At 37.2% G+C, this 20358-nt stretch overlaps 1 protein-coding gene across 1 annotated transcript; it reads right to left on the bottom strand.

Moving 5' to 3' along the window:
- Positions 1-1039: 1039 nt before the first annotated feature.
- Positions 1040-18423, bottom strand: CHORDC1 (cysteine and histidine rich domain containing 1). Its single transcript, XM_032679073.1, has 11 exons — positions 18217-18423; positions 13483-13532; positions 11466-11522; positions 10829-10989; positions 10143-10243; positions 9137-9195; positions 8041-8111; positions 7708-7813; positions 6763-6882; positions 6049-6111; positions 1040-5516 (listed from the first exon to the last, which is right to left on the bottom strand). Exons 1-11 carry the CDS (start codon positions 18278-18280, stop codon positions 5373-5375), a joined length of 996 nt encoding a protein of 331 aa, XP_032534964.1. The 5' UTR covers positions 18281-18423; the 3' UTR covers positions 1040-5372.
- Between the last annotated feature and the right edge of the window lie 1935 nt (positions 18424-20358).

Raw genomic sequence — 20358 nt, 5'->3', positions numbered from 1 at the left:
AGGTAACCAAAATATCTTAATCAAGATGATGCTTCCTTCTAATGCACAAGCGCACTGTCTGCAGAAACACCTGATCCCTTTCTGGATAGCCAGAATCAGTCACCATACAGGTAGATCAGTGAAGCTGAACAGACTGATCCATTTCACAAACAGGATTACCTGTTCCTACAGCCCCACTGTTCTTGGGCTCACAGGACTAACTACAAACACACAGTGGGCCTGTACAGTAATTCTGTCAGGAAAACAAAATGTTGAGAAGTTAACAGAAACATGGTAACTTTAGGAACATGATTTGCAATCTGTGCTGTCAACAGAGAAGGACCGCAGAAGGACCACACACTGCCCACCTCTCCTCCTTACTGCTACCTCCCCAACACCTACCCTTCGTTTTGCACACAATCTCAAAGAAACTGAATTTGCTTGATGAACACTCATTTGTCACCATAACCATGGATTAGCTTACAATGTCTGTGACAGTACCTTAGTTAACTCTTTTTAAAATACCTACCCAAACTTTGAGAAAACTTGAGTATTTATTATCACAGAAAATTTCAGGCCTCAAGAAGTCAACACTTCTCTACACAGTGGGAGTGCTAGATGTTTTGACATATATCTTCTTTCTTTTTCCAACAAACCGGGAAAAAAAAAAAAAGAGCAAAGAGAGAATATCTTCAGCAAAGTTAGAAACAGCCCAAACATTGTATTTGGAATTATTCCACTTCCACTAAGCTTGTGACAGTTCAAAATTCTCGGACTGAACTATTACCGTGAACGAGACAGGCCCCTACCCGAGTAGCCAGACTTACTCAAATTTCTGCAAAACTCACGTTTCCTGACTGGGCTGTTGCATTAGAAAGCAACAGGCAAAGAAAGAAACTACAGGGTGGGGAAAAACCTTTGGACATGCAGTTTCCCTCCTATATAGACTCACACGTGGAAAATGCCCACTTGCATTTAATTTCAACAATCACATTGCAAATTCAAAGAGAAGTTCTCTCCCATAATAAAAGAAGTCAGAAAAACACCCCAAATGCAACAGCATGTAATAAGAATTTTATTGAATACATTTAGAAAAAAAATAGAGCATGAAGACATGAGATTAATTTCTGCAATATAATTTCTATTAATGTGCAGAATCAGCCATGCAAAAAGCCATCTCCATCCCTTCAACCGTAATTCAAGATTCTTATAATGGTAAAATTATTACCACATTAAAAGAGTGTTCCAGACACATAACTCATTACTTTAAAAAGGATCTCCTTCCTGAACAGAGATAAAAAAATTTAGTAGCAAATTGGGAAAGACCAATCATTAAGAGGTACAGTATTTAATCAGTACTCATGCCATGTTTAAAGAATGCAAGCCAAAACCGCATCATTATGTAGAATACATAGATTTTTTTTTTTTCCAAGGCAAAATTCCTAGTAAAACTAATTTCTAAACTATTGAAATGGTGACTTGATAACGTACATGATCCAGAATACCATCCAATCGAAGATTTTTTGGTCAAGTTATATCAGTGGCACGTATGACCTAAGAGTCAGAGTAGCTGAACAGCCCAGTGCTTAACAGTATATTAACATTAAACATAAATTCCAGTTCCCGCAAGAAATATTGTTACAGATACAAGATCACAGAATCATGGAATTGTTAAGGTTGGAAAAACCTCTAAGATCACCAACTGTCAAGGTAGCACCACCACCATGTTCACCACTAAAATCATGTCCTTAAATGCCATATCCACATGTTTTTTGAACAGCTGTACGGATGGTGACTACATTGGTTCCCTGGGCAGCCTGTTCCAATGCTTGACAACCCCTTCCATGAACTGTTTTTCCTAATATCTAATCTAAACCTCCCTTGATGCAACTTGAGGCTGTTTCCTCTCATCCCATCAGTTGTTACCTGGGATGTAATGTTAGGTAGGAAAATGGGCTTATACATGAGGGGTACAATTAAGATTCCTGTCACAAACTTGTACATCTATGCAATTTTTCATATTAAAAAGGGATTGTGAAGGTAAAGTTTTATTTGCACCTGGGCAGTCAGTTCTGACACATTTAACATGCTGTGTAAATGTGTAACATGTAAACCCATACTGAAACACAGCTTTTAAAGACTTGTTAATTATAAAAATACAGTTAGACCGTATCAGTTAATCAACTTAATATAGCACAACCGAAAATGTAAAAAAAGGATAAATTTAACATCAAGTATTCCTGTTCATACTTGTTTGCCATTTAGTTTCATTATTATTGTTATTAATCAAAAATCACTTTGCTTACTTTGCAAATCTTGGTTTTGAGAAAGTATCATGACTGGTTTAGTACACCACATTTGGCCTCACCTTCTTTCCACATTTTTTAATAAAATTTACAGGCAAGACAATATTCCATCTAAGTGTCAGCTACCACTATTCATGTCAAGATGTCATTGCACGAAATACCAAGATCAGCCACTGGTGTGTTCAAACCTATTGTGAACAACTGTTCAAAACATCCAAATTCAGTGAAAACAGCTCTTGCAGCTTGATGATGGATGCAGACATATGGTTCTAAAAACCTGCTAAGAACTACTGCAGTTAAACAGACTTATGGCAGTCTAGACCATCTCAAAGTTTATCTTCTTATTCTGAAAAGCATCACAGGCTGCAGAAAGCTAAGTAATTATTGTAAAACCTATATCTTCTTGCCTGATCAAAGCTGTTGCGGTTTTTATGGGTTGTTTGTTTTCTTACTTTTTTAAACAGGTGAATTTTAAAAGTGGTTTTACTGCCACTGATGGGAAAAGTCATTATAAAACTTTTGAAGTATGTTGAGTTTTGCGCTGAACGTATGAACAACAGGAGAAGAGTAGAAGAAATGAATAAAAAGCAAAAGCAAAATTGAGGAACCATGTTTACCAGAGCTTTCTCCTACTTATGGCCAAGATGACTCATCTATCAGTAGAATGTAATTTGAAAGGGTGTAGCAGTTACTGGGTCCCAAAGCCTGCAGTATTAACAGCTGATAGTCCATTCATCCACATTTCTCTCCGTTTAGGGTTTAGTATACTAGGGCAGAATATGACTTATTTAAAAACAGGAATTCTATTTTCCCAAGGAATTCCATTTCCTTTGTAGTTTTTTAAAAACTACATGTAAACCTACTGCATGTAAGGATGAAAATAAAGTGGAAATATGTCTTCCACATTTTTTCAACATATTTAGGGTATTTATATACCCATATGGATAGACACGTTTGAACTTGCTTCTTAAATAAGAACTTTATCCTGGCATTTAAACACTACTTATTTTGTTTTCCAAATTCAGAGTTCTGCACATACAAACACATATGGCATGCTAGTAGCTGCAGCTAACTAGAATTTTTCATCCGCTCAAGTGATTATTCTCAGTATTGTACTAATAAGTGCTCCAATTGTTGGTTCAGAACACCTCAGGAAATATTTGTTTAATCTTCAGAGGATCGCTTGGCAGGCACACATTTTTGTAAGCTTGTACCCTATCACTTCATGGTACCTGACATTTTAAAATTTATTAAAAGAAAACAAAAAAAGAGGGGGGGGGAAAAACTATTATCAGAGGTTAACAGAATCTATTCAGCAGAACTTAGAGCTGGAATTTTTAATAGGGGCCCAAGAGAGTATGTAACCACACTCTCTTCAAGCAAATGAGGAAAAAGTATCTTGAAATGAAGGTAAAGAAGCACCAAAACAAATTTCATATATACATCACTGGTGTTACTTTCTTGGTGTTTGGGGATGGTTTCTTTGGTAATGTATTTCCTACTACTTTAATCATGAAGTAGGACTTCAAGTACTGTTAGAGACAGAACTCTTGAGCTCAAGTCAAATTGTACCCGTTGCAAAACAACAAGATTCTTAGAAATCCGTATTTCCCTTCAGAATGCCTTTACTATGTCCTGTGTTTCTCTTGGCATTATGCCAAGTCCGCCAAGGCTGGTAGATGAGCATCCATGCATTTTAACAGTCCACAGGACTGCTTGTTTATATATATGTAAGATTTGGCACAGTTAATAATGATCTGTATTTGGTATGACTTACATAGGAAAATGTTATTTTCATTTCAGCTGCAAGCTGAAATTAAGAAAACATTCCAAGCAGAAAGAGAAAGCAATATTACTGTGTGCGTTGCTGTATGGATAAAAATCTCATCTTTACAACTATCCTGTTTTCAGCCACATATCTTTATTGATGAAGAACTGAAAACAAAAATAAGGTCTTGATTTGTAATTACAGTCTGTTCAAGGAAATAATATTTTTTAAAAATATTTTAATTCAAAGGTACAATTAAAATTTGAGACAGACATTTTAAAGCTTGTTGTTTCTCCTAAGATATATCCTGCAGATAAATGAAATTCTTAGATTACCATACTCAAAGTTAAAATCTATCTATATGGAAATAATTTTCTCAAGAAACCTACAGTGTGTCCTGGCTTTTCATACTACACATACCTACCTACTCTGAAAAAAGTCTTGAGATTTTGAAAATTGTAGAATTGGACAGAATACACATTCTGAAGATCGTCAAACATATACAGCACTTTGGTAATTTTATAATAGTCTGCTGTTTGTGTACTCTTCACAGCTGAAATGCTAATTTATCCAGCCATTTCACTATCCATTCGCTTTTATATTTAACCCTTCAAATAATAAAGGAGTAAAAAACAAAATCCCTTCTCACCAACTTTTTTTTTCATTTTAACCTGATCTCCTGCTTTTATACATGAAAGACAGCAAGAGTCAGCAAGTACTGAAATCCTTAGCAAAAATAATTTATTCCATCCCTCCATAACCAACAGGCATTGAAACAAATGTTCATTTCAGAAGACAAAAGCCTAAGTCTATAAGTATTATTTCATATTATGTTTATGTAACCTTTTATTCCAGATGTAGAACTGCATGCTAACCAAACTCAGATTTTTGTATCTGCGTTACTGTATGCTTCAGAATGAACAGTGTTGAATTTAACATGGGCTACTGAGTACATCAAGTCTAAACCGATCAGCTGAAAAACTAACACACACACTGTGAACTGAGAACTGGGATAGTCAGGGGGATATCTACTGGGATAGTCAGTGCATGGTAGGTAAGGTTGCAAGCAAAGGGCAATAGCTCTTTTACTCTAAATTCCCATGGAGACACTTCATCTAGCACAAATATACTCACGGGAGCAAGAGGAGAAATAGCTATTACGCTTCAAGTTTACACCCCCATTTACTGTGCGTCAAAGTTCTTTGTAGAAGGGAACATATGATCAAGCATTTAAAAAAAAATCTATATAAAAGTTAAATATTTGATTACAGTAGCAAGTCACCACTTCATAATGGGAAATAACTTGTCTCTTGGAATCGTTATTGATCCGAACTCTCTTGTTTTGGTTGTGTGTCAGATACTGGTAATTCAAGACTTGCCCATAACAGGGGCTCTGCTTTTCTCATAGTGAGCTCAATCTTTGTAGCTGTCATGTTCACGTAACTCCTCTTTACATCAATTACCTAGAACAGAAAATATATTTCACTCTTCAGTTTAAGAAACAGACTGCTAGATATCTGGGAATTAAGTTAGGGAGTACCTCATCACTAAATTTCAGTAGCACTTAGGTAGATGGAGATCCCTCTGGTATCTTGAAAAGTCAGGTCTTCCCCAGTCCCAAGCTATGGAATGTTAATGGCACAATCACTTGCCCCTGCACATCTAACACTGGCTAACATATATGTAAGCACACAACTATACAGCGTCAAGGGTTTTCTGCAATGGTGTTGTAATCAGAAAGGACCTCGGAAGGTCACCTTCTGTGCCAGCATCAATTACGATGCCACACCTGGGGCATTACGTTCAGATTTAAATGTAATTACTGAATGACATGCAACTGAATTTCTTTCAATAAACAGAGTAATAAGGAAAGCCAAATCATTTTGATAGAGAAGAAGTTAAAGGCTTGTCTTTCGTTTTTTTCTGTTTTGGTTTTTTGTGTGTGTGTGCTTTATTGTTTGTTTTTTTTAATAGATAAATTATTCCTATACTTACTCCCCATAACTTCACACTGCGATGAAATTCCTTTTCTCCTTCAAATACAATATGCATATTTACCTTAACAGGAAAAACAACAGAAAATTAGAAAATTTTATCAGGTTAATAAAACATTTGACATCTCAAGCATGTTGAATCAAAATATACCATGTTAAGACCTGGATCCCACAATGATCAAAGTGATCAAACTGTCCCTCAGAAACTGAAGTAAGTATTTATTTTAACAGATTCTGATACATTAACATAGTCAATAGTGGCCACTGGTAGCTGTATAATTTTCTCCCAGTGCATGATTTACAAATCAGAGAAGCATTTTAACACTTGTTTAGTATGACTAGCTGTGAAACAGGATACAACGAAGAATGATATTAAATTACGTTAAGTCAAATACAATTAAACTACTAATCCATAATTATTTACACTTACAGTGATACAAATCCATCACGCTTGGGTTTTAACTGCAGAAGTAAAATTAAAGGGTTTTTTCATTTTTGGCGTACTGCATTGCAGCTTTTAAAAAGCCACACATTAAAATGCAAATGTCCAAACAGAAGGGGAAAAAAAAAAAGCAAGCTATACATACTTGAACAAACAAAAATGCCAAGAAAAAGTCGTTACTCAAAAAAGACTCTTGTGCTACCTCTGACTTGAAAATAAAGTCTGAGCAGATTTTCCTATCCTAAAGTTGCTGATCTTAAGGTAGATCCTCACCATTGTGCTATTTGCTTCCACATAGCTCAGATCAGGAACAGAGTTTTTAGCATACACAGAAATAGTCACTTCTCCTCCAGTCTGGTGCCAATCATGCCTGCATGGAACTACTTTCTTACCCTACATAAGGAAAAAGGCACAGAAAAAAAACACTTACCATTATATTCAGGAATATTTTTTAAAATATTAATCAGGAAAAAAGCCCAGTACTTTTTTAGTAGCCAAAAAATATATCTTTTTAACCCTTGAATGGAAATATTTTTCATCTTGTAATTCTTCAGTTTGTTCCCAACATTGCAATGAAATACCTACAAACTAAATAGATGCTCTCTCTGTATTTGTTATATTAGTGGCCAAATCAAGACACTTAATTAGATAAAGACCAGAAAAATCTTCAGATGTGTAAACAGAATCCAAATTAGATGGAAAGAGATGCTTCCATGCATGCCCCTTACCCATGGAACCTCACTGACCTTATCTGCCCTGCCATCCCTACCTAAACAACAACTCGACCCTTGAATGGAACTGGAAATACAGTTATTTTACTCACAACATGTACGGCTGCTCTCTTCATGCTCTCTGGGAGAGGAAAGACATCTTAATCTTAAAAATAATACATACGGAATGTATTCTGTATCGAATACTACAGACTTAACTAACAGAATGGAAAAGACTGCTCTTTTTTTCTGAGGTTGCCAAAATCTTTTACCATGAAATAGTAATACTACACATCAATAAAAAGAAAGGTTGTAGCTATTACAAGTATACCTGTCCCACAGATTACTTTCTACTCCATTTCTCAGTTATCCTGCTGTCCACAACATTTCAGAGGCAGTAATTTGTAATAGCTCAACTACAGTAATAACTCAAGCAAGCTATACACTACGTTTCAGTATTCAAAATTCAGAACAGTCAGCTACAGAGAGAAATCTCAGTGCTTCTTACCGCATCCTTTTTAGTCCATACGTGTGCTCCTCTTGCACAGCCTTCTTGAGCTAAAAATGTATTGAAGTCAGAAGTTTTTCTTTTACAACAGCTCCAATACTTCATCCTTGAGAGTTTGCAAAGTAATTAATAAACAATATTTAGGACGTTATTTACCATGAATACTTAAGACCTTTCCTTTGCACGATATTACTGTTAATTTAGTATAGTCTCTTCAGGCACGGCCATTTTTGACTGAACAGGCAATACAAAATAAATCAAGGCAACATCTACAAAGAAAGCATGACGACATAACGCACTAGTTAAAAAAATTGAAGTTAACTGAATACTAACCCTTCATGGAATATAGGTACACCAGAATGGTATATACATACTTCTTCTGTGCTGTGTGGTCCTTCGTATGTCTAATAAAACAAGTAAGTTAAAGTGTGTTACTGTTACAGGATTTGGACCAAAGGAAAAAAACCAAACCAACATACCACAGAAACACTGAACAAAGCACTACAAAGTTTTTCGGTAAATAATCTAAATCTAATTGCCTGTCCTAGGTTTTCAAAGTAGCCATTTAACTTTCATTCACAGAAGGTTCCCTGGCACTACTAGGAAGTTGTACTTTGTATTAGTGCAATAGCATTGACATCAATGGTGACACCATCTATGCTCATAAAGGTCACTTTAGATCTTCGGAGATACCTTAAGATATTAAGGTATCTTAAAAGTACTCTGAGTATTCAAAGCAAACAAGAACTTAACTGGTAAATAAATTAAATTTATCATTCATAAAACACACGGATTCTCAAAATGAAGTAAACAACATACACTTAGCCACTGAGTATCAGATTAGTTCTTCCTAACCCAAAGACTGCTGTAAGTTCTCCTCCCACCAGATCTTCAGTAGATAATCCAAAATCTGTCAGGTAATCAATGAAATACCTATTTAAACCCTACTGTCCCGTTCTGTACAACACAAGGGTGTCAAGTGTAAAAAACTTTCACTTCAAATGACTATGGAATATAACAACTAATATTGGCGCTAAAGCATTAAAACACTGACTTTTTGAGTCTTCTGGCAGGAAGCATTAACTGATAAGATCTGTAGATGTTTCTACAGATCCTCAAAGACCCTCAAGCGTTATCAGTACACTACCTCTCACTAACATCATATTTAACATTTTAAGTTGAAACACATTACTACCACGGATTTGGCATGTTTACTAATTAAAAGTTTGGGACAGGTTTAAAAAATGCTGTCTTTGACTTACTGCAAACAACACACATTTGTCCATACTGAAGCGTGTTATTAATGTTCACTTTTTAAACCCAATTGACCTTGTGCCTTTTCCAAATCAACTTGTAGAACACAAAAAAAATAAAACTGGTCATTTAATAGTTTAGCAGCTTGGTTTAGGAGTAGAATTGAACCACTTACTTTTGAACAGCCTGCATTTTTACATGCCGTCCCAATCTTGACTTCATCACTATCTTCCTCTGTAAACAGAATAATACAGAAAATAGCAACTGAATTGTATAATCTACTAAACACTTTGCTTTTATTAAGAACTAAAATGAACCAAGGAGCATATTAGAAAAAAACTCCCTCTCAAGCTATTTTCTGCCTGGCCCTGAAATCTGCCAGAGAGGTACAAAGAAACAGAAGTTATGCAAACATTCCAAAAGCACTATTACCTATGCATATAATTCCAGGTTCTATACCTTTACACATTTTAAGTGGGGCAAAAAAAAAATGATGAAGAGGATTATTACAATCATAAGGGAAGAAAACAATCATTCATCTTGTTCGGTTTTGTAAAAATGAAGAACCTAAAAGTCTTCAACTACTGTCTATAAATACACAAAAGGAAATAACTGGGATACCATGGAGAAAAAAGAGCTATATTAGCTTGGCACAAGAACAAAAGAGTATAAAATAACCATTAACGTAGGTTGAAATTAGAAAGTTTTTCTTAAGCAGCAGTGTAGTTCTGGAACCAAATTCCAAACAAACTGTGAGCAGAAAAAGGAGGAAAAAGAGACAAAGGAGAACCAACTAGTCTTCAGATGAATTTCACCAGTTTATGAAAGGCTTTATATGACACTGTGTTTGCAATAGTAGGAGTAAAGTTCACTTTTTGGAAACTCTGGCAGTCATCTATTCAGAAATGGGTGTTCCCAGTATGCCTATTTTAACCAGGAAATTTCAGAAAACACACAGTTCAAATAACATTAAGGACAACATACCGCTCCTGACATCTAACTCTCACATCATTCATATAATTTTGATCATCATTTCCTGGACTGGAAGCTATTTCTCACATTATTAAGAACTAGAACATAATTACATGAAACTACCACTTTAGAAACAACATAAAACAGCATTTCCTTTATTTGTGTGACAATTAGCATCATATACCTCCTTAACCTCCCTCTATCCTTACCTTTTTTCCCTTCATTTTCTGATGACAGTTTCAGTTTATCAAGAGCTTGCTTCAAGGAAGCTGACACTTTCAGCTGCAAATTTGTCATTGGTTCATCTGGGCTAAAAAAAAAAGGTCATGTATTTATGTCAGCTTCATGAAAAAAGAATTTACAAAAGACAAAGTAGTAACTTTTAATCTCGCTACAAGGCTCTTCCTGTCATATCTCCCTTACAACAAACAAACATAATTTGTAAATAACAATCCTTACTGGTTATGGAATAACAGAGTAGAAATTTAGAAGGCAGTCTTGGCTTTTATCAGGAAATCCTAAATACTCTACATTAATAGAAATAAATCAGAGATACTAAGGAATCTAAATACAAGCACCCTAAAATTATTTTTATGACTGTTTAAAACACTAAACACATCTACCAGTGACATTCTAAGCTATGAGGCTATAGACTTCAATTTTTGATTCCTGTGGAGATAAGCACTGAGAGATCCAGGACTTCCTTGTCATAACCAGAATTCTTTTATCTCATTTTGAAGTCTGAGATAACATCATCACTGCTACCACACAAGCTCTTTTAAGGTTAATTTGGGGATTTTTACACTATACGAAACGTGCAACACTCTATAACCAAGCGAGTTTTAACTTGCCCAACTAACCACAAATTTGGAAAACTTAGTTTCATACACTGTACCTCGGCCTTTTAATTGTTTCCAATGGTTTTGGTGCCTGAATTATGTGTTCTTGAAATCTGGGTTTCAGTTCAGATAGCTCCTTCCGTTCAGAGGTAGTTTTGACTTCTGGTTTAACAGGTTCAGGAGGTTTCTCACTGTTATGGAGACCCTTTGTACAGCCCTATTGTGGAAAGTATATGATTATATAGATGCAGTGTAGTTTGTGTGCACAATTAAAAATTAATGAAAACTGCAACAAGTTTTCTTGACTTATTTCTTCAGCTCCATCTTCTCCTCTAGCCCACTCTAAACATTAGCTGTGGGATTTCCCTTGGAGCCAAAGTGGAAACTATCCTCATCTGGACATAAGTTAAAAGAAAAATGCATACTTTCTGTAATCAAGCAAAGCAGCAAACAATACTGACCCTCCTTCATTATTGGCAAGTAGTTCTATTAAAACCTATTTAGATAATTATAACCACTAAAGCTTGAAAATGAGACAGCTTCAGCATTACATGAAAAAAAAAATGGTGCATGTAAGAGCTAAGACAGTTTTAACAAAAGTAGGGAAATTGAAAACATGTAAGCACAGGTACCATTTAATATTAATCACTGTCATTTGACATATACAAATTGTAAATAATCATGACTACATACCACAATGCTTAAGAAGTCAGAAAAGTCTGTTGTTCTTCTCTTACAACATGACCAACCCTATAAACATTTCGGAATAAAAACAAAACAAGCATGACTACCATACAATATTAATTATATTACTTTACAAGATATGGCACATCACGACTAGAGATTATTTTTTTCCCTTCAATGGACAATATTATCTGCATTTTTAAAAGCCAGAAAAGTCCGTGACAGCTGGAACTTCTAGTTCACTTGTGTTGCCTTAATCAAGTTCAGTAAACATGAGGTAACACTTCCATGACAAGTTAGGTGTCAACTCTGTACAACACAAAACAGAAACGTTATTTATCTCATAAAGTAACATGTAAGCAAACAAATACTATACCTGAGATTAGGCTCACCTGTGGCACAAGTAAAGGCCCTCTTCCTAAAAGGACAGGCATTTTTTTCTTTCCTTGAGCCCTAGTCAAATCTTTCAATTGCTTATTTTCCAACAAAGCTGGATATGTGCATTGCACTGTCATCTAACTACATCAATCAAGAGCACTTTTTATTACGTAAAGCAGAAATCCAATTTTAGAGAAAATTGTCTTGCCACTGTGAATAATGTATCTTAGAACTCAAAGAACCTTATTAAAGGCAGCAGTTTGACTAATGCACCACCACTGTGAAAGCTTAAGCGGTATGGTACGATGGGTTTCAGGTAGATGGTTCTAAAATATCCTCAAAATATTAACCATTTCCACAGTCGAGGAGACAAAAGGTTCATCTTGCCCTCTTAGATTATCTAGAATTCATAGCAGGAAGAAAAATGCTCACGTGAAATTATGATAAATTTTTAATTAGGACAAGAAATAGGATAAGGAGAAGGGGGAAAGTGTTTTATAAACAGTGCATCTGCAAGAAAAAGAGGGACTAAACATAAGCTTTTGAGGCAACTGTATAATTTCTGTCTTTATAATTATGTAGAACATTTATGTACTGTGCTATGAGCACAGCTATAATTTTATAAAAAGAAATTGCCATAGTAAGTAATTGGATCATATTTAATCTCAAAGCATTTGTCCCAATTTGCCAGTGACACACAATGGCCAATTCCGCAGTCGTGTACTGCAATATAAGCAATAGCTTGCAGAAAACACGCTGCCCAGCATATATGCAGAAGCTTTCACGAGGCCAAAAGACATCACACTGTGGACTGAGATGCACTGTCAGTAGAAGCAGTTCCTAAATACCAAGAAAAGAAATCTTGCTCCAAAGCTCAGTTAAACAGCAGTTCAGTGTTCTAAGGTCACTTAGGCTACCTCTGTATTAATACAGTAAAAAGTGCCAGGCTCCATTTCTGGACACCAGATTTCTGACTATACACAATTAAATTCTTAGAATGATTTCCAGTACTGTTTTGGAAGTTGTGTCTCACTTTGGATGCAATCAGTAGATCCTGAAGTAGGAAAACAGTTTAGCACAAAACCAAATATGGGCTGTCCAGCTGGCCTAAGTGCTGGAGACCAGTCACAGGTACATTCACCATTGAAGAGGTAGCCCAAGAATCCTAGACAGCTGCATCAGAGGCATGGGTAACCAGTCCCAACCAACATTCTCATCTGGCTGATTAAATGAACACGACATTTTTTTAAGGTAGACAAATGTCATACACACATTAGAGCTTTAGCCACATTAGACCACAAGCAGCTGGTCTGAATTCCAAGTAGGTTAATTAACTGAGAGTATGATACCTCTCAATGGCTCCACAGACCTATTCAGAGGACCTAATTAAACTGTTGAGAGACCTAAACTTAATCAACAGGAAACATGTCATACAGACTTGCATGACATTTAGACCACGTGAGTAGAGTTTTTAATTTCTTCTTCAGGTTTAAGTGTGCTTTCCCAATTTCATGGGGTTGCTCAAACATGATAGGCTGAACATCGGTTTCTCAACACAGAAAGATCTGGAGTTAAAAAGGAAAAGCAGCACACTGTTTTACACATACAGAAATAAATGTAACACTTAAAAGGACAGTTACACACTTACTTTGAGAGCATCATGAAAGACTGGCACACCTGGATGGTAGGTGCATGAATCTAGAAGAAAAAGACTATTATTAAGATTCAGGTATACTAAGAATCTCTATTCATCTGATCACAAACCCAGCAAAAATTTCACACTTGTAATTCGTGTATGCTATCAGCTGCCCAGCTTCCCCAAGCGCACATAATTACTAAGAAAAATGCAGACTCCAGAGAACAAGTTTTCTGAGTGCCTGAAGCAAACCTAAATAATCAGGACTTTGTTTCTTCTGTATTATACATCACCAACTAGAAAGTAGGCATCTATGACAAACTTTTACTTCCCTATGGAACAAGAAAACTTTCTATGGACCACCCCTGGCCTTCACCAATAATCAGTCTTTACGGGTAATTCAGCAGAAGTAAAAAGGTGACCTTATGGCCACCCAACAGACAGAAGGTACTGGTTTACAGCATCAAATACATCTACTTGCACCCGATCAGAGCTTTCTATGTAGAAGCACTCCGTCAAAAATTCTCTTTTAACACAAATCTTAAGTTCATGATCTTATCCATGATGATTAGCTTGTTCTTTTTTCAATGTTTGTAGTATCCCAGGTCACCTAAGGACTTAAACCCAAAGACTAGCCTTCCATGTACACAGTTTTGACACATCAATACTATTAATTATTAATGGATTCTGTACAAACACTACACTGAAACACAACCTTCATTAATGAAAGTGTTGATCTTCATAGATGTTTATCAACATTACACAGCTGTTCCTTTTTACTTATGTATTCCTTTTAGGTGTAATATAATTGCTCTGATTATATAACTTCTCTTTGACATTTATTGCATGCATAGTATTTTATTGACCTGACTCTAAAAGCAATGGGAAACACTAGCCATTTTCTAGCCCTTAAACCAAAATTTTTTGTATTTGTTGGAAACAGCTAAAATTAAAAGTGAAACAAACAATTTTATGATAAGCCTCCATAAAGTACCAGAGTGAAAAATATCGCAATTGCACAAAGTAGGAAGCAAAAGAGAAAAGTGATAAATAACTTTATTAATTATCAGCCTGCAGATATTAAAAAGGAAAAAAAAAAAAACAAACAACCCCCAAACTTTATTGTTTTCATCTTTTTTATAAATATGTAGATTTTAAAGAAATCTTGTTCAGCATAATTTTCTTTGATTTTATATTCAGTGCCTAAGTCTAAGGCAGTAATACTTTCTGACAGATAGCAGTTCCCACCCTAATTCAAAAGGCACTTACTTTGGACATTGGTCCTTCAGTCAGATTTACAAATACATCCATGAACTTTTATCAATTCCTTCAGCTTCAGGGTGAAAAGCTAATGCTGGTAAACCTCACATGAAAATTTAAAAAAATGTGGTTATTTTGTATAAAGAGTGCTATTCTTTTCCAAAAGTATGACAGTATGTCATCAGAAACATCATGAGAGTAAAAATGAGCTCTGTTTGTAGCAAAGATTATTTCTGATTTAGAAGACTTAAATGACTATTTCCAATTCCTCACAAGCATGTGGGTTTCAATGACAGAGCTGCTGTTAATCACTTGCAACCATTTTAGAGACTAAAACCATTTTATGGTTGATTAACTCAGAGACGGCTCTTCTCCAGCTCACAAGTCAGATCCAGAGAAGTGTCTGTTTGTCCATACGACCAATGCCAATCCTTGTTCCTTGCTCCCTGAAGCCTGCTCTGCAGGAGGTACATCATGGAGTAAATGAAAAGCCCCCTTGGCTGCTATTTCATGAGGGCCTGGAATGCTCCACAACAGAAGATGCCGAGATGAGGAGCTCTGCAATGCCTCACACAAAGGCACTGGGATTTTTCCACTAAGCATTCTGACCATTCTCCGTCCTAGAGGGAGCAATACAGTAATTGAATAACACTAAAACATCAACTCATTTTCACTCACAGTGAGTCCAACAACTCTTATCTGAGAGAAGTTTACATTCATAGAAGGATCCCATCTCAGACTGTGGGGAAAACTGGAAAATTAGGATATACATTGATGGTCACCCGCACAGTTAAAAGTATGTTCTATTTTACATTTTTCACTGAAAAAAAAAGTAAAAAATAAATCAAGTTGCCTCTCCACTGTTATTAATAACTTTCCTTAACTAGAAAAAACAAAACTATTTCAAAGCAAGCCATTTTCTCTCACCTTCAGATAATTTTTGGACACCCAAGTACCACAGTTTTTCACGTTTTTGTTGTTGCCTGTTTGGGGCTTTTTTAATGCTGATTTCATACCCAAACCGATCCCACTGTACAAGCACTGCAATCATCTTACCACTACATCCTTGCTTATTTCTTTAAGCACTTTATTAGTTGTTTTATTAAATGTCAAAGTAGAAATTTGTATGGGTCATCCAAACTTAAGAAGTATTTACAATAAAAGCCTGTTGAATTCTTGAGGATGAAATGATGTATCTGTCTACACACAGCTTGCAAAGAGCATGTGCTTCTTGTCTGGCAATAGACCAAATTAAACTGCATTAAGAAAAATCAAAATTACAGCCTATACCAAAAAAAGTTACACTGCAGTGAAGAAATGAAGTCAAGCGCATGTGACATATACAATTTCAGTCTGGTTTTGCATACCATCTTCAACTGTCATAAAGCAGCATTGCCTTCAAACCAATGCTAAAGTGTGCATGTATTACCTCATACCACTGTTTTAATGACAAAATATGATCTGCCCATGAAACAGATTAAAAATGTTCACATGGTCATTCATAGGTTAAAAAAAAATAAATTAAAAACCTACTATCTCTTTTGAAGTTAGAACATAACTTCTATGTCAGATACTGTGCAAGTCTTTTACTACTAGTTAATCCATACTGTTAATGTATCTAAAACACATGAAATTTGTACCTTACTAGGCACACCACAGACAAACTCTAATTGTGTGCTCAGTCACAACTGCACAGACATACCTTCAATCCTTTCCCTCAGGCTGTTTTCTCTGCCTCTCTTTAAGAGGCCCATTGCCACTTGCTCACTTTTTGGTAACAATGAGAGTTTCTACAGAGAATACATCAATGTATTATTTCGGCCATCGGATTCTGAAGAGAAGATTAATGGCCTCTTATATCAATCATCACTAAGGGAATGTCTGTAATACAGGCTCAATACTGACATAACCCCCTGAAAGATCCAAAACACCTTTGGGGCCTTTTGGACCCACAGTTTCTACCTATTCACTTAAGAAAACTTCCTAATAATATATTTTTTTTTCCTAAACATGTCAATGCAAAACTCATTAAAGGGATTTGTATTTTGGTTTAACACATGTAAGCTTTGAACACCACAAAACTTTAAAGGTAAAGCCAAATACAGTTCTGAAATAAAACCAAACATTTGAACTTGACTGCATTACACAGTTAAATGTGGATTTAGATGTCTAAGTAGCTATCATCCCATTGACTTTGGTGTAGTTTAGGGATTACAGAAATTATAATCACTCTACTGCTACAGAAAACATAAAACTTGGTTTTCTGAAGTGATCTGTGAATAACTATGTTATGTTTATTAACTTTATAATTGCTTAGGCTAGGACACAGTAACTGTTCTAGTCACTTATCAAAACAAACTTCATCTCAAGAAATTGTTTTCCCCATTCCAACACCACAGTTAGCACTTGATCACAAACACAAGAATATGTCATAAAAAACCGTTATTTTTACAATGAGTATGTGTGATGAAGCCCCAAGAAGATTTTTTATTATAAATACTCCTATCTGCTTTGTCTTTTAGGGCAAAGGGTGTAGAGATGGTGGTGGAAGAGATCACTAAATGGAGGCATTCCATAAATGTGCCTGCTTTTGTTGTTACTAACATTAGCAAGTCCTGCTCAGTATGCTGCCCTATTCTTTGGAAACACTTAGCTCAGAAAAATAAACACACTTTATTGAGGGTTCTTAATCATGGAAAATGCACAGTCTAGAACACTTCTAGCCTACTTCTAATCCTGTTGATCACTAAAAATTAAACTAACGCAAAGAGGGCATTCTAGAAATTCAGCCAACAGAGTTACTCTAAGAATCAGGTTAGGGCAAGCCTACTGAAAACTCAGATCACCCTTCTGCAGCCTCTGCGGAATTATGAAACGTCAAATGACTGAGCTTTAAAGATGTTTCACCAGGTACTGCATTCCCAGTACACACAAAGGGAAGCACCTCAGGCGCTCAAGGCACTTGGCAAAGCAGACACATGTGTCATTAAGATACATATTAAGATACATTTAATTACCTGCTGCAAGTCCGCACATTAGAACTAAAATAATAATAATAAAAAAAAAATAATAAAAAAGCCGCTGGTAGCTGCTATGCATACAACACCCACAGAGGTCCTCAGCAGAAAAGCCTCTGTTGCTCAGGGCCTGCAGCTTTTCCCTTTAGACCATATGACAGCGATGTACAGAGCCGGGACAGCCCCGACCCCCGAAGCGGCAGCAAGCCCCATATGACAACACGAGCGTGCCCAGGCGAGCGGGGTGGAGGGACGCGCACCCCGCCGGCCGCGGCTCTCCCTGCCCTGCCCTGCCCCGCGGGCGCGGTGACAGCCCCGCACCGCCACGGCGCTCCCGCCGCCGGCCAGGACCCCGAGCGCGGCGGGCACCGCTCGGACCCGCCCGCAGACCCCTCCGAGAGGCCGCCCCTCGCACCCCCGCGCTGAGCGAGTGTCAGCGAGGGAGGCGCCCCGCGCCCCCCGCTCTCACCCTCCGTGTTGTTCTCGGGGTCGAAGCGCTGCCCGCAGCCCCGGTTGTAGCAGAGCAGCGACATGGCGGCAGCGCTGTCCCGCAGCTCGGGAGCGCGGAGCCCGGTGGGGCGCCGGACGGAAGGAAGGAAGGAGCAGCGCCGGGGGCGGGGCGGCTCCCTCGGAGGAAAGAGCCGGCCGGAGCCTTCCGGAATCTTCACGAAGCTTCGGGGGAAGCAGGGGGCGGGCGGGCACGGCTGCGCAGGCGCTGCTGCCGGAACCTCGGGGCCCGCCGGCCGAGTACCTGAGCCTGGAACCGGGCTGGTGCGGGGGTGCTTGGCCTCGGGGTTTTTCTTTTTCTTTAGGAAATGACGAATGCTTACTTCTTAAATGTCTACGATGCGTGGCAGATTGACTTAAAATACATACTTGTGTGTGTGTGTATTGAATGATTGCCTCATTTGCACAGAAGCACAGAATAGTCAGAAACTATGAAAAATACTATTTTATGTTCTCTTAGTTCCCTGAAAGTTAGCCTAGGTCTCCCTGGGTGCTGCTGACCAATTTATGTATTCTCTATAGTGTGCCAGCTTACCTGGAGTATTAAAATAGGTTGTTTATAAAAACAGTGAATACTTTGGGCTGGAAGGGAGCTTAAAGATCATCCAGTTCCAATGCCCTGCTATGGGGAGGGACACCTACCACTCAACCAGGTTGCTCAGAGCACCATCCAGCCTGACCTTAAACACTTCCAGGGATGGAACATCCACAGCTCTGGACAACCTGTTCCATTGCCTCACCACCCTTTCAGTAATTTTTTTTTTCCCTAATATGGAATCTAAACCTTTCAGTTTGAAGCCCTTCTCCTTGTCCTGTCACTACATGCTCTTGTGCATAGAATAATTGTAGGTAGCTACATCTCTACATGCGAATACAAATTGATTTCACCTAATTAGATGTCAACTGCACAGCTTTTAAAATAGAATTGTGTAGCTGTTCGTACAACATACAACAAATCCTGAAGCACATGCTCAAAGAATGAGCGAATTGATTCCAAGAAAGTGCTTTTTTATTCGGTGTTTAAGGATGCAAAAAGGGTAATCAGGAGACTGCTTCCAATGTAGCCATGGACTTCTGGATCTTGTAAGTTTTTGTGTGATACCTTCCATGTGCTTCTTTATCTATGTCTCACAGAAAGATATACATTCATTTGAGCCATCCAATACCAAGTGTTCACTTCTGATCTGAATCTCCCACTGAGGCCTGTTGTAAGACTGGGAGGATAAACTGCTTAGTTTCAAGCAGAACCCCCCCCACACACACACCTCTCTTACTAGTTAGCAGAAGCATTTTAGTGTATAAATACAAGTGGTGATATGAATTTGGAAAGAACGAGGAGACGTAAGAATGCTTCCCTTTCTATGTAAAAAGCATTTAAGTTATTTCTGTTTGTTAGATACCTTACATTGTAAGTAGAAGATTGATGAAATGTTCATCAATCATCAATAGAAGTAGGTGTGTGTGCATCATTACCGTAAGGTCAGGAATTGTTCTTAAAACATGAAATTTCTTTGGTTCCCCAAAAGTGAAAGTACCACATGAGAATAACAGTGTGATCTATATCCATAAAATAAGTTTTGTGCTGTTTCTCTGACTGTGGTTGCATTTCATCCCTACTGAGCAAGTCTACTTCCGTTTCAGAAGGAGCCAACATTTTTTGTCTTTGTGCAATGCAAAAAGGTTACGCTTCTGCAGAGGCAGCATTAATTTCTGTTCTGAGAGTATTTGTGAAAAATTCAGAAAGTGTTATTTTAGCAGCATGGTATTTACTGGATTAAACAGTAGCATTCCTATGACCTTAATAATGGAGTTTGATTCAAACACTCAGAGAAGACTTGTGGGAAGAAAAATAAAATCCGGATAGTTTCCAAAAGTATGATGTGGTGCTATTCCACGCCTAATTACTATCTCACTGATATGGAGACATGCTTTTAGATCATTAAGACTCAAATCCATCAAGAATGTATTTGCTTCATAGTTCAAAATGCTACAGCATATTGGATTAAAGAAAATTTAAAACTAATCTGACAACTCAGTTTGTTATTGATCTAAGACACACATAATCAGATCTCTGAAAGCTACTATCTGTTGTCTGTGTAATGTT

The sequence above is a fragment of the Chiroxiphia lanceolata genome, chromosome 2 (assembly GCF_009829145.1).
Source record: "Chiroxiphia lanceolata isolate bChiLan1 chromosome 2, bChiLan1.pri, whole genome shotgun sequence".
NCBI classification, from domain to species: domain Eukaryota; kingdom Metazoa; phylum Chordata; class Aves; order Passeriformes; family Pipridae; genus Chiroxiphia; species Chiroxiphia lanceolata.
Note: the sequence above shows the minus strand (reverse complement) of the source record. Positions and strands in the feature narration are given on the sequence as shown.

What these genes read in the sequence shown, in the direction of transcription:
- CHORDC1 (XM_032679073.1), bottom strand. Translation starts at nt 18,280, where the DNA reads ATGTCGCTGCTCTGCTACAACCGGGGCTGCGGGCAGCGCTTCGACCCC. An exon ending in GTACCTATATTCCATGAAGG is followed by an intron (nt 7,814 to 8,040) that starts GTTAGTATTCAG and finishes CAAACTCTCAAG; the next exon opens with GATGAAGTATTGGAGCTGTT. An exon ending in TGGAAGCAAATAGCACAATG is followed by an intron (nt 6,112 to 6,762) that starts GTGAGGATCTAC and finishes TTTCCTGTTAAG; the next exon opens with GTAAATATGCATATTGTATT.